This window comes from Haliaeetus albicilla, chromosome 22 (assembly GCF_947461875.1).
Source record: "Haliaeetus albicilla chromosome 22, bHalAlb1.1, whole genome shotgun sequence".
Taxonomy (NCBI): Eukaryota; Metazoa; Chordata; class Aves; order Accipitriformes; family Accipitridae; genus Haliaeetus; species Haliaeetus albicilla.
In genome coordinates, this window is record NC_091504.1 from 18,234,031 (window position 1) to 18,247,555 (window position 13,525).

Here is a 13,525-nt window from a genome sequence, read left to right on the forward strand (position 1 = left end):
TGACTAATGTGTCTGATTACATGTAGTCTGAAAGTGGAGTTAGTAATCCTAGCTACAAAGAAGGATAAATATTTGTCAGAATCCTTTTTTTTTTTTTTATCATAAGACTTGGTTTATGGCTGTACTTGTTTAAGCGTATCAGAATTTTTTGAGGAAAGGGTTGCAAGTGCTGTGTGTGCTACCACTATGCTAGTGGACAGTCTCTGTCTTCTGAAGGCACTAGTAATAACAAACAGTAAAATCTCTATTTTAATTAGTGAAGGTTTTGGTTGTGGGGACACACATGACCTCCAAGGGCTGCAGTGGCAGTGTCCTATCTGCTGTAGCAGAAGCTTCTTAACATTGTGGAATTGGTATTAGTTCACAGACACCAGTAACTTCTGTCTGCAGCAGGGCACTTTTCTCTAGAAAGAGAGGCTGTGGCACTGCCAAGTATGGGCTGCCCTGAGTAAAGATTTTTGCATTTCAGATTATTTCCTTCTGACACTATATTATTGAAAGCTTATACTGTCTAGGTTGACTTTCCTCTAATATGCTTTAGAAAACTGGCTGAGGTATAAGTTACACTTCTGAAAAGTTGGTGTTTCAAAATGGGATAATGGATATTTTTGCAAGGTTCCATGGCAAATGAAGTGTCCTCAGCCCTGAACTTGAAAGGCAGTGTGAGAGAAAGACGTGGAATGAGTGGACTCTACCTCTGCAGCCATTACATGCTCATATACTGTTTTTTGGTATTAAGTAACTGAAAGGCATTTCACAACTGGAATTCACTGTTTATAGTAATAGAAGCAGGCACAACAAAATTAATAACCATAGGATGCTGTAGGAAGCATGTACATATGTGAAGTAGAATGATTTAGAGTAAGGATTAAGCACTGGCAGTAGTCACAATACAGACTTCATACAGCAGGTGGGAAATATCACCCAAACTGTACAGTGATAAAGCACTCCACGCTGATGCAGCGTGGAGAGTCAGTTTCTAACATTCTAGGCTAATTTGTGAGATGATTATTACTGTAGGAAAACTCTTTTCAGACAAGCTAGCTCCATTGGATTTAGAAGATCTGGGCCTGAGGTAACCAACTGTACAACTCTGCTTGTGACTGAAGTTAAAAGGTGTATTTCACTTAACTCAGATACTATACTATACCAGCATTTAGGCCATTGCTAGGCTCCTTAACCAAAAATTTTCAAGCTTAATCTGTTTTTCTGTTGTGGAAGGCTGCAGTAATGGAATAACTTCAAAGGCAGCTTTTTATATTAGAATTTGAGGAAAAAATTCATGGCACTTTTATTATAACTTTTTACAAGACTAAAGCTTGACAACATGTTTAAAAGAAGTAGTTATTGAATGTGTTGACATTACAACATCAGACTTAAACTAGGTTTATGTTAACACTTGAAACTTTGTACCTGAACATTAAGCAAAGCATTACAAATTGTCTATTCTTAAAGGATAAATATTTATTTATAACCTAGGGTGTCTGTCTTGAACAAAATAATGTATCATCACTTTATACAGGTAATTCTCTATTCTGGAATAAGGCAGTTGTTACATTGTTCTGTCTGAAAAAAAAAATCATCTTATTTAGCAAGTGGCATATGCAGGCTTATATTTTAGAACTTACCATTGCAGTTTCCAAATAATGAATGCCAAAGATTGATTTGTGAGCTATTAGTTATACTGGTTTACTAGAGTATCCAAACTATCTCCAGTATTTTCACAATTCCTACTGCAAAAAAAGGCATATTGTAAAATCAAGCCAAAGTGCTCAAACATTAGCCCAAAGCAATTGCCTCATGAGAAAGTATAGGTTTAAAAAAAAAATCAGAAATCCATTCCAGTATGATTCTATTGTACAGTAATTACATTTAAATAAATTTTTAGAACAACTTTAGATAGTAATTGTCATTACTGAAAATGGTGTTTATAAGGAAGAAGTACATGTGTGTGGACTGTATATTCATCGAATAATTGGTGCTGATCTGTCATTTGTTACTGTTGGTCTGAGTTTCACAGTTGCAAAAGGATTTTCTCCACTGAAAAGAAATGCACAAAGTTACTATAAGGCTTGCTGCAATACAACCCCAAATTTAACCCATGCAGTTTCTTCATCCAAGTTGTCTGAAGACTAAGTTATGAATTTAGACTAAAGGACTCTGTGCAACTCTTAGTTTAACTTGAATTTTTTTAAACAAGCTTATATATGAAGACTCACTTTGCAGTAATCCAAAATTTGGGAAGTTGATACCCAGTTAGATCTGTATGTTTTTTTTAAATAGCTCCCAGTCTTCAAAAGACTTTTGTTTATAACCTTCAAAGACATAGTTTAAGTCCTGCCCCCTGTCAAACTATTGGAGAAACACTTTTCTGAGAAGGGCCTAATGCAATGTATTTTACCTGACGCCACTCTTCAGAGAAGTGCAACCAATTTTAGCCATAATGTTTTACCAATGCCTAGGAAAGGTCACAGAGTAATTAGGAAGAAATATCCTTATTCCTCACAGAGTAATTTGGAAGAAACAGCCTTATTTCCCCTCACAATCAATCAATAGAATAAATAAGCCAATATAAAAATCAACACAAGTAAATTAGTGTAAAAGCTTTAAGAAAAACCCCATACCTTAGAAAAGGTGGTTTTATAATGCCATTCATATCAGGTTTCTGTAAAAGAAAAAAGAAGATATTTACTTAGATTTACAAAAACATGCTACAGGTGGTCTCACTAGCCTGCTAAGGAAAAGAGACCCTGTCATTCAAGCAGGCTAAAATATTTAGCTATTTAAAATAATTATGGTATAGTTCAGTTGAACTGTGGAGAGGTATAGAGGGGAGAATTATCTCAGAACATCAAAATTAGGAAGTTAAAAAACTGCATTAGCATTTGTTGGTTTGGGGTTTTTTGTGCTGTACCCACCCGCTTGGTTTAAGATCGGTGATCACCTGATGTCTAGCTCAGCATTTTATAGGTTAAAATAGCAAACAAAATGTCACTGCAACAGCTATCAACCAAAAGAAAAAGGACAGAACTACTTGCGGCACAAATATCATACCATATTGTTTCTATAGCATAATTTATAAAGTGCTAGTTGTCACAGCAAAATGCCAAAACTAGTCTTGGAGCAGATCTTACAGAGTGAACACAGTCAGTGCATCTGTAAAGTCATGAAGTTAAAAAAGGCAGCAGCCACATAATGACATATTTAAATACTAAAAGCCTGAAGTGAGGGCAGATTTCTGATCAGTATCATGTAGAATTTTTTTATACAACCTACTGTGTTGAGCTATCATTGATTTACAAAGTGCAAGTTCCGGTATCTCCCGTGACTTTTGTGAGTAGTGCTGGTGAGTAAAAAAGGCAAGAAAACAGGTAATGGCATGTACATATATAATTTGTATTGTTCATATGGGAGTGATACAAAAGGAGGAGTAGTTTTGCATAGCTATTGCTAATATTTCCTTATAATGAAACTGTCATGCCTAAATGTACAATCTGAAAAGACTTGTTTTTATAGCTACAGTTTGCACCGTACTTCTGTGATGGAGTGTACATCATTCCTGTGATGTTAAGCTAACCCAAAAGGTGGCAGTGTGGCTCTGGCACAGTGCTACTACAGGATGCAGTGTTTCAGCTGTGATAAAATGGAAAACTGTTGCAAAGTACCACCCTTTGCAAGCCTGTTGTGCTACACGGAAGTTTTGGCAAACAGTTCATTTCTACTCCCCCCCCCCCCCAACTTTTAGTAATAATCATACTTAAAAATTACATTATTTCAAACTGCAAACTAATTGCAGTGCTTCTAATATGTGTCAGATAAAGTTCCAAGTGAAAATTTGAATGTACATTCTTGCATGTGGAAGCAGGAATATGCAGTCACCTTTTATGTAGCAGCTTGACTTGTACTAATCATTCAGTCTGTATGGCCATTTTGTTTTCAATACTTAAAATTTCACTGCTGAACAAAGGCCTGCAAGCCTTTCCTTTTCAGGCACACCATCTATTGTACCAGGAGTTCCTAGCTGTTCCAGCACTCCTAGTTAGCCATACTAAAGACAGCAGCACAGTACAGTGATACTGAGACAATTTAATGGGTTCAGTTATTTTTAAGTAAATGTGACTTACTATAGAGCTTGTCACAGGGCAAAGAACTCGCTGTACTGCTTGCTTGGCAACTTCCACAGGCCGGTACGTCTTTTAACTATTGCAAACATAATTACATTTGAAGGACATGTTGATCCCATAGGTCTCAACAGCTAGCCATGGAAGCAGCAAACCAATGTATAAATCTGACATTACATAATTGTTAAGGCTCATTGCTTCTGTATCCAAAAATGAAAACCACAAATGTGTCAAAATATAGATGCTTGTCTTCATAATCATTTTAGAAGTTCCCAGATATTTGATTTGAAAGTGACTGAACACTAAAATTTAGATCTTATTTCTTGATACTCATTTCATGCATTGGACAAACTTTATTCCTCATAGAAAAACATTGTCCTAGAAACACGACATCACTGCACAAATTATATACTTCCTACACAAGAAGGCTCATTAGTGATAAATAAAACCACTTATTTGAATGTGGATTCAAATATGCATGCTAATATTAAGACTGTTCTGACAAAAAAACCAATCAGCTAATCTTTTAATAGGAATATTTAGATGAAAAAAATATCCCCAAACATTACTACTGTAGTCTAAAGGGGGTAAGATCTAACCGAGAAGAGAGCTTCACAAGTCTCTGTCGAGCAACTTTCATCCTTTTCTTTATGAAAGGCTCTTAGGTCTGCTTCTAGTTCTTCATGCATTTTAAGGAACACAGATTTTCCTGGAATGGGAAGCACTAGCCTTTTTTTCCCCCTCCTTGCCAGAGAAAAGATACTTTTGTTTCAATTTCTGCATCTGCAAGAGGTATTTTGGCAGAAGTTAGCAGAAGTGCAACTCTATTGTATCTATAGCTGCTCTTCTGAAATAGCTGTAGAGTGGTTTTACAAAGCCAAGTACGGCTGGAGGGAACAATTCTGAAAGGCCTGTATAGCTGAACCTCCAGCAACTTTTCACATTTTTTGTATTTGTAAAGTTGAGGTGACCTGTTCCTTCTTTTAAGAGCTAGATACAAGTCTGTGATGTGATTACAAAAGTGATTTATTTGAAGACACACTATTTACTCAAGAAATAAAATTAACCTTTCTTTTCCTCCCATTTGTTACAATTCTGTCTTTCTCCATGCTTCTGAAATGCAGATAATAGTTTAAAATTCCGATGTTACTGACAATTTATGTAATTTGCGTCATGCTTCTGTCTTTCCAATGGTAGTTTTTTCTAGAGTGATGTATTGGAAGTTAGTTACATTTTTGTTACTATTAAAGGAATGTTTCTATTTTTATTTACTTAAACCCAGTTCATTCTCTTTGCTTGTCAATATAACAAAGACCTGTTAACCCCCTCCAATGCCTAATACCTCTAAGTAAAACAATGGTGTAGATATACCTGACATCCTAATAGTAGATTTAAATGAAACAGAAGGAAAGGAGGCTTCTTTAAAGACAACCATTGTTTCCTGATGCCTTTCCATTTTACAGGAGTACCATTACAAATTTTCTGTCACCCTTTGACCTTAAATGGACTCAATCACCATTAATCAAAATGTGATCCAACAGACTTTCAGTTTGTGCTTTTTAAGCTTCTTTAGTTAATTTTACTTCCATAAAGCACAAATTTACAAAGGTCACTTCAGTTTCTACTGTGTGATTCAACAGATTACTTAGAAAGCAGAAACATCTGTCAGAACGACAACCCAAAATTTGTTTAGATGTTATATTGATATACAAAATATTTTAGTCATACCAATAAATAATAAAATGTAAATTTTTTAGCTACTGGCAGCCAACTATAGGATTCCTGACTTCCAAGAAGTTTGCAATGGTACCTGCTAATGGAACTTTGCATTTCACTCTGGTACAGTCTCTCAATTTTAGCGGTGACAACCTAATTTTATATAATATATAAAATCACAGAAAGTTTTTTTCCCATCAAAATGTGATCTCTGCTTCAAGAGGCTTTTTGAAGAAAGTCTCAAAAACATTTATCGCTATTAGATACACATCAGCAAAATATTTAAACAAGCAGCAAGAAAAAGACTAGTAATTGCTTAATTTCATTAGATTAGTCTTCATTTTGAATCAGTTTGAATGCTGACTTAATAGCAGAAATACTAGCTTTATACAGCATTATCTATTAATAAAAATGTATTTCTACTCAGCTGTGGTTTTGCTGAATATAGACGGTAGTTAGTACATATATCCCTCAGCAACATCCAAAAAAACAACACTAACTTTCATGGGGTTGTGTAAAGCATTCCTGAATACAGAGTTTAAGCTGCTTTAAATCCCCTGTCCCCCTATAGCTCTAAAATCACTTAAGATGATGGATTTGTACTACTTCCTGTGAGAATTTCTTTTCATGTTTAACAGATTCCATTCCTGAGAAGTTTGCTATGCAGAGTAAGTCTCCTAGTACTCTTAGTTATATCCCTGAACAATTCTTCTCCCTTCCTATTACTACAGATGAATTGAAATGCCAAAAAAAATTATACTCTTGAAGACAGCTGCATCGAAGGGCCACTGAAGCACAAGTAGCTAAAGTAGAATATCCTGGGGCCTCATTTAAGAGCTCAGCTAAGTAGGTCACGAAAAGTAAGCAAGGAAAAGTGTTTGGATTCATGGTATTGATTACTTACCGGACCTGCATTTTCTGATCTGTCAGTTGGCGTTTTAACAGTAGTACCTTTGGAAGACTCCATTCTTTTATCTGTTTGCAAAGACCCCAGATAGTCTGGCGGTGGGAGGACAACATCACCTTTTTCCACAAGATTTACAGAACTAATACTTCGGATTGGTGCAGGGCTGCAAGACAGAACCCAACAAATATTTTCAGTTCCTATAATACACCTCTCTCACTTATCTTTAACCCAGGAAAGTACAGAAGTGCATGAGCTGAAAGTTAATAAAGGTGTACAGTCCCACTGAAGTCAGTGGGACTCAAAGTTGGGGTGAAGTTAGTTCTTGGGTCTTTGTGCAACCATTAAAACACGTTAATGTAATCAAGGCATCATATTACAGAGTGTTAGAAAGTATTTACCATGTATGTTACTGAACAACAAAGAACATGAGCAGAAAAAGTAATATTTTTAATAAATGTTAGAGAAGATTTGGGCATTTCTGCAAGTCCCACCCAAAATGTTACCTTGGCACTGGGACAAAGGCTTTTTCTTCTGCTGGTTCTTCTAGTGGTCTAGTATACGATGATGGAAACCATCCTTTTCTGTAATGGGAAAGGTTTTCAATTTCATATTATATAAAATTGGAAAGATCTTTCCAAAGACAACAGTGGGCAAAACAGTAGAGTCGAACTGAGATTTAATTTTTAGACCTGATTTCTGATGACACCAAATTAATGTACAAAATCTCCCTAAAATAACTGCAGCGATTTACCTTACAGAAAGAGTCCAAGTCCCCAGTCAATGACAGCCAGCAAAAAAGGTGGAAAACCATTTACTAATATCTGCTAACAAAATCTGATGAGACACGTTTTTCCTACATGTTCCAATTGGGTAATATATTCATTATCTTACACTTTAGTTGTGTCATGTTCCCCATAAAGCCAACCATCCTTTTCTTCAGCTACAAGAAGTGTGATGATATCCCCCTGTGCAAAGCTAAGCAACGTTTTGTTACTTCCAGCAGTATGTGGGAAGATCGTCTTTACTTTTTGCCTTTTCATTATATTTAGCCCTGTGGCAACAGAAGTTGAACGCGATAAACTGGCATCATCTGAATTCTCTGTCAAAAAAAGAAAAAGCAAAAAAAAAAAAAGGCAAAATTAGCCACACACTAACAAAATTAAATACAATTAGTCATGTGACAGGAAAAAAAAAGTAGATAAAAGAATACTCAAGTGCAAATCAAGTTCTGAGACTTTGTACTGCTTTGGTTTCCACTTAGACACCTCTCAATTATCTGCCAATGTTTCTTATCACCATTAAGTTCTTAATAGCATGTGCATTTATAGACACCCCCTGCCCCCATCACAGTAAAGTTGAACCAACAGACATAAAAAGTTATGTAAGTTTTAACTTGCTACTTCTTTCCTCTTTTGACATGAAAAATGCTAAATGTTCACAGCCGTAAAAGACCTTTGAAAGTTTTCCATTCTAAAATAATCTAACTGTATAAAGGCCAAGATTTCATTTTCAAACGTGCCTAGCACTCAACTTCAGCTGAATCGACAAGAGCTGCAGATACTTGGCACTTTTCAGACAGCAGACCAGAAGACAACATAAAGAAGGTCTCAAAATTGTATGTTATTTGACCAGTACAATATACTGTAAATGCATTTTTAAGGAAGAAGTGCTGGACTTGCTGTTATCACATTGAAGAGTTTGCATTTCTTATGTTGTGATCTAGACTTAGTTCTTTCCCTTCCTTCCCTATAGCAGAGAAAGTAAAAATATGAATCTATTAGAAACTTAGAAAACAAATCTTAAAAGGATTTTACATTTCAGGAAAGAAATGCAAGACTCGGCTCATTTTGTCCCATGTGCATTCTTCCCTAACTGCTACATGCCCTTAAAGGAAACCAAAGTGAGACTGTAATAGTAGTTTATGTTTACTTGTGTGCACTGCAATAATCACTCAGATTTATCTTGTTCAAAATTATAGAATGTATTCTTCTGATAAGATTGGAAGTCACAAGAGCAGTTAAGCTGGGTTAATCAGGGACACACAGAAAGTGATTAAAATAGAATAAAATACCTGTCTTGACCTGCATTTACTGCAAACAATTCTCTTATAACACATACTTCTCCTGTTAGGCAACTTACATAAATGCTTTGTAAAGACCATTTTCTACTCCTCTATACATCCTGGAATTCACATCATCATAGTAGTCAAGAAGTCCTAAGAATTTCAAACACTATAGTGTGTCATTTACATTTATATAGTTTGCAGCACAGTGACACTCACCTGCTGAATTACTTAGTTTTTCAGAAGATGTCTTCGGAACCGTTGCAGGATTGTTAAACATATCAACTAGTGGACTAGTGTACGCCCTACCTGTAGGAGCAGGGGGCACCTTTGATGCATTTTCATGATGAGAGTAAAAATCACTTCCAATCTAGAGTCACAAAAACAACACTATCACAATACTGAGCAGACAGTGACAACTTATTTGCAGTGTTAAATTCTAGAAAGCAATGCTTAATTATTACCAAATGATACATATTTAGATCTGTCAGAAATTCCTCATGTTCCTATGAAATTGCTGATAGAATAGTTTGTAAAAGGCTTCTGTCCCTTGATAAACATTTGTTAGTGGGAATGCTATGATTGCTTTCCCCCCTACCCCCCCAATAGCACAGTTACACCTAGATAATCTCCAGATTTATTTATTTTTTTTTTTTTTTTAGAAATTTACTAATATCATTTAGAAATTCAACAATTAATGGTGACACAACATACGAGTAGGTAGAATTTAGAATTTAACCTGTACTCTAATAAGAATCATGGAGGGAAGAAGGAAGAAGGAAAGAAAACAGAAAATAACATTTTGTTTAATTTTATATTGAACTACTGAGTATGTAATTACTATTACTTACAGACAAGAACATAAGAAATGGAGTGGTTAGAACAAAAGTAGTCCTGAGGCTGGGCTCTGTAGAAAAAGTCCTAGGCACCCAACTGACCCTTGTTTGGATATGTGCTTCTGCCTACTATACTGTGTATTTTTCCAGTAGCAGAGCTTCAGCTTAATGATTTTGCTTTCATAGCCAACCCCAGAATATTCCAACTGAGGTACATTATAGACTCAATCCCAAATGCTTGGGTTCAGACGAAGCTGGTGAAGCCCATCTACTCCCATTTAAAGAGAGAGAACCTTTAACCATCAAACAACAACATACCATGGTATTTCTCTCTATCATTGGTGAAGGCTGTGGAGTTCCTGATATTGGTGTGGAACCAGGTGTCCTTATTTCGTCTATCATCATTCTGACTTTTTCAGGCACTTTGGTGGCATCACTACAGATTTCCTGCCACCCAGGCAGCTTGGATTTTAGGAAGTCCGCACACTGCATCCAAGTTTAAAAGGTACTTGTCAAAGATATGCTTTTTCATAAAATTGTACAGACATACTTGTTAATTTTTATTATACCAAAATGATAACACCAGCAAAATGGAAGTCTTTTCAAAGATTTTTCTAAGTAATACCTGTTTGAAACAAACAGCATGTTGTAGAAAGAGACTGTCCTTTTTCAAGGTCAGGTACTGGAAACACCCCTGATCAGTCCATACATGTTTTTCTTAGTATCTGATTTTTAAAAAAGTCACAGTAACCCTTTATTATTGCTACAATACACTTAAGAGAATATTGCATTGTAAACATTTTCTATGAACTCATCACAACACTTGTCTGGCACTACACTGTTCCTAAGTGCTATCTTAGCTATTTATGGCAGTCTGATCTATATGATTAGATTTCAGGAGTTTCATTTCTGTTTACACTCATGCCACTGACCTGAATGTGATAGAAGTGTATGTGCTGGGTAAAGCTGCAGTGCTTGTCAACCAGAAAACAGAATCTTCTTTTTTCTTCTAGGAGAGCTTCTCTGCAGCCTTCTGCAATAAATCTCTGAATATCACTCTGTCGAGAGCTCACGGTTTCCAAATACTAAGGAAAAAAAAGAAAAAAAAAAAAATCACATACAGTCTCTGAGTTTTATTGGTACTATATCCAATTACTGAAACAAACTAAAAGCCTTAGAAAAAGCTTTTGGAAAGGCAGGTGGGGTAGGGTGGCTCTACTTCCAAGGCTGCTTCTTTTCATGCACACACCTAACTTCCCTAATCTCATCAGGTAAATGTATATTCTCATTACAGGCAATCAATAACCTATTTAGGGGGTGGGGGAAGTGAAGCAAAACAAGAAACAGTCTTTTAGCCTCTAAATAAAATGCTGCAGTAAATAAGAATATGACATCAAAGCAGCAACTGCATTGAGCAATTTTAAGGCCACAGGTGTTCTAATTAGACTAATTACCTTCGTCTGCTCCATAGCAGTTACATTTACTCTCACAAAGCTATGATGAATCTCTGCTTCATTTTAGAGAGGGGAAGGTGAGTTACTAGAAAGACTAAACTGTATTTATCTGAGGTTATGAGGATTCATGGCTAAACTGTGATTAAATGCTAATCCTTGAATTCTCAGTCCAAAACCTTAAAAAAAAGAACTGTTATGAATGCAGGTTAAAAGATAGGTAGTAAGAAATAGGAGCTAGTATTACTTGTGTTTACTGTACCTTGTTATACACAAAGCTTTCTTTGAAAAGAAAATTAAAATAGAAAAATATAGAGGAAAAAATACATAAACTAGCATGAAGTAAAAGTATTGTGGAAATAAAAATATCAATGGGAAGTATTTTCTGAGAGATCCATGACAACCTGAATATGACTTACTAATTTAAAATAGTTTCTCTTCATTGCCTTGCCATTTCTTATTTCGCCTTAAGATGGCAATGCTGTTTTAAGATCAGTAGGAAAGGTTGTAAGTGGTAACAGAAGTTGGCATTTGCCTACTTTGGGAAATTAATTTATAGCAAATCACTACTGAATTTGCATAGTATAGCTGACTCCCTGTGTAAACCTTTGCATAAAGGTGTAGTTACAGAGGTACTTTAAAAAATAAAATAAAAATTGAGTAGTCATCAAGGGATGAAACCTAGAAACTGAAGCAGAAGTCTCTGAATATGTACAGCAGAGCAGTCCAGAGCTTAATTTCAACCTGAACACATATTCTAGGAATGTCTTTAATATAAACCAACTTTGAGGAACCAAAAACGCATGTTCTTTGAAATTGTAGAGTTTAACTATTGCCAAACAACTTACAGAGGAGTTATGTGTATTAACTAATAACACTGCATATACAAAAATTGTGGTAAGCTTCAGAAGTCAAGTTTTAAAACAGACTCAGAGGTGACCTGTAATAGCTTAACATTTTCTGTTGACCAGTTCTCATACAAAGAAAGAAACAAATAAGAAACAATACACTGACCTCCATTTCTTTATGCTCATATTTCATGACATTTCGTGCTCCTTGGCTTTTCCTTCTGATTTTTTTCAGCTCAGCCTGAGACTTCTCTAAAGAATCTAATTTGCTTCTGTGTTCAGTTTGGTACCTCTTTAAAGTTGCCTGCAATCAAAGCATTTAAAACATCTCATGATGCACTCAGCCATGTAACTGGGTAAGTGACTAAAAAGCATCACCATAATCTATGAGATATCACTAATACACATCAAATGAATTCGGCAATTGCCTTTCTCAACTTTAGTTTAAAAATGCTATTAAGTCATGCATTGGTTCCCTTTTTAACTCAAAATAAGCATGAAAATTTTTGCCATGTTCATGCATCTAAAGCTCAGTTCTAATGTATTAATTAACTGTTAGGGTACAATTTCTGAAAAATTCTTTGACTAGCAATAGATAAATAAAATACGACTTTTAGAATTGAATATACTTACATTCATATATTTTACATCCAGGTCAGTTTTCTTCTCCAGTTCAGATATAATTTCTTTATGAAATTTTTTGAACTTTAAAAGAAAATGAATGAAGGGTTATTAAAAATTGGCAAAAGTAGTTTATAACTTCAAAAGGAAAATAAATTTTAAAAAATAAATTGTTTAACTTACACTCTCCTCTAGACTGTCATTAAGTTTCTTGTGCGTTCTTGAAATTTCTACCAGAACTTGGCCTGTTGATAAACATACAGCATGTACGTTGACAAACATTGTTTCTTTCATAGAATTCTGAAGTTGGTTAACTAAAAGCAGTAATAAAATGTATTTAATATGTTTATTAACTGGAATATATTTAAGAGGTATAGGAAATTTCTTGCTCATCACAGCAGTTTAAATAAATAACTAGATCTGACCACAGACAAACCAAGAAGCTTATAAGCGACAGAAGAATAATTAATCATGCATTATTATGCAAAAGGGACATGGAGTGCCAGACAAAATAAATACTTCCTTCTCTCCAGAATAGCTCATACTGATTTAGTAACAGCCTCTTTTCTTGCCAAGTTAAAGAATAGCACAGAAGAACTCTAGATAGTTGTTGCTATCCAAATAGCTGCTATCCATTTTTCAGTCTGAAAATTAAACTTTAATGTTTATTAACTAACTGGATATTCAGAATTAACTAAGTAACCTTTCACATTCATTCACAGCACACCTGCTAAAACAGATCCCATACATATGCTGATTAATTTCCCAGGCTGTTTTATCAGCGATTACAGCCTGACTGTATGGCATTAACTAACATCCAAGCAGCAGCAGATTTCTCAGCATCCTCCCAACAGATCCTAAATATGCCTATTATGCTCTGCTGTCTTCCAGCACAAAGTTACACAGTTTACTTTTAACCACCAGCAGTTAAAAGCTGAACTGTTTCATTTTGCTTTAGGAGGA

At 35.3% G+C, this 13,525-nt stretch overlaps 1 protein-coding gene across 1 annotated transcript in view; it reads right to left on the reverse strand.

The window, feature by feature from the left end:
• Positions 1–98: 98 nt before the first annotated feature.
• The window catches only part of BAIAP2L1 (BAR/IMD domain containing adaptor protein 2 like 1), a 44,375-nt gene continuing 30,948 nt past the window's right edge, over positions 99–13,525 (reverse strand). Inside the window, exons 4-14 of the mRNA XM_069810169.1 lie at positions 12,746–12,807; positions 12,575–12,646; positions 12,108–12,245; positions 10,575–10,727; positions 9,961–10,128; positions 9,026–9,176; positions 7,636–7,843; positions 7,248–7,325; positions 6,742–6,907; positions 2,625–2,665; positions 99–2,040 (exon numbers count right to left, since the gene is read on the reverse strand). Coding sequence (XP_069666270.1) covers positions 1,965–2,040; positions 2,625–2,665; positions 6,742–6,907; positions 7,248–7,325; positions 7,636–7,843; positions 9,026–9,176; positions 9,961–10,128; positions 10,575–10,727; positions 12,108–12,245; positions 12,575–12,646; positions 12,746–12,807 — 1,313 coding nt within the window. The 3' untranslated portion in view covers positions 99–1,964. The remainder of the gene's footprint in view (positions 2,041–2,624; positions 2,666–6,741; positions 6,908–7,247; positions 7,326–7,635; positions 7,844–9,025; positions 9,177–9,960; positions 10,129–10,574; positions 10,728–12,107; positions 12,246–12,574; positions 12,647–12,745; positions 12,808–13,525) is intronic.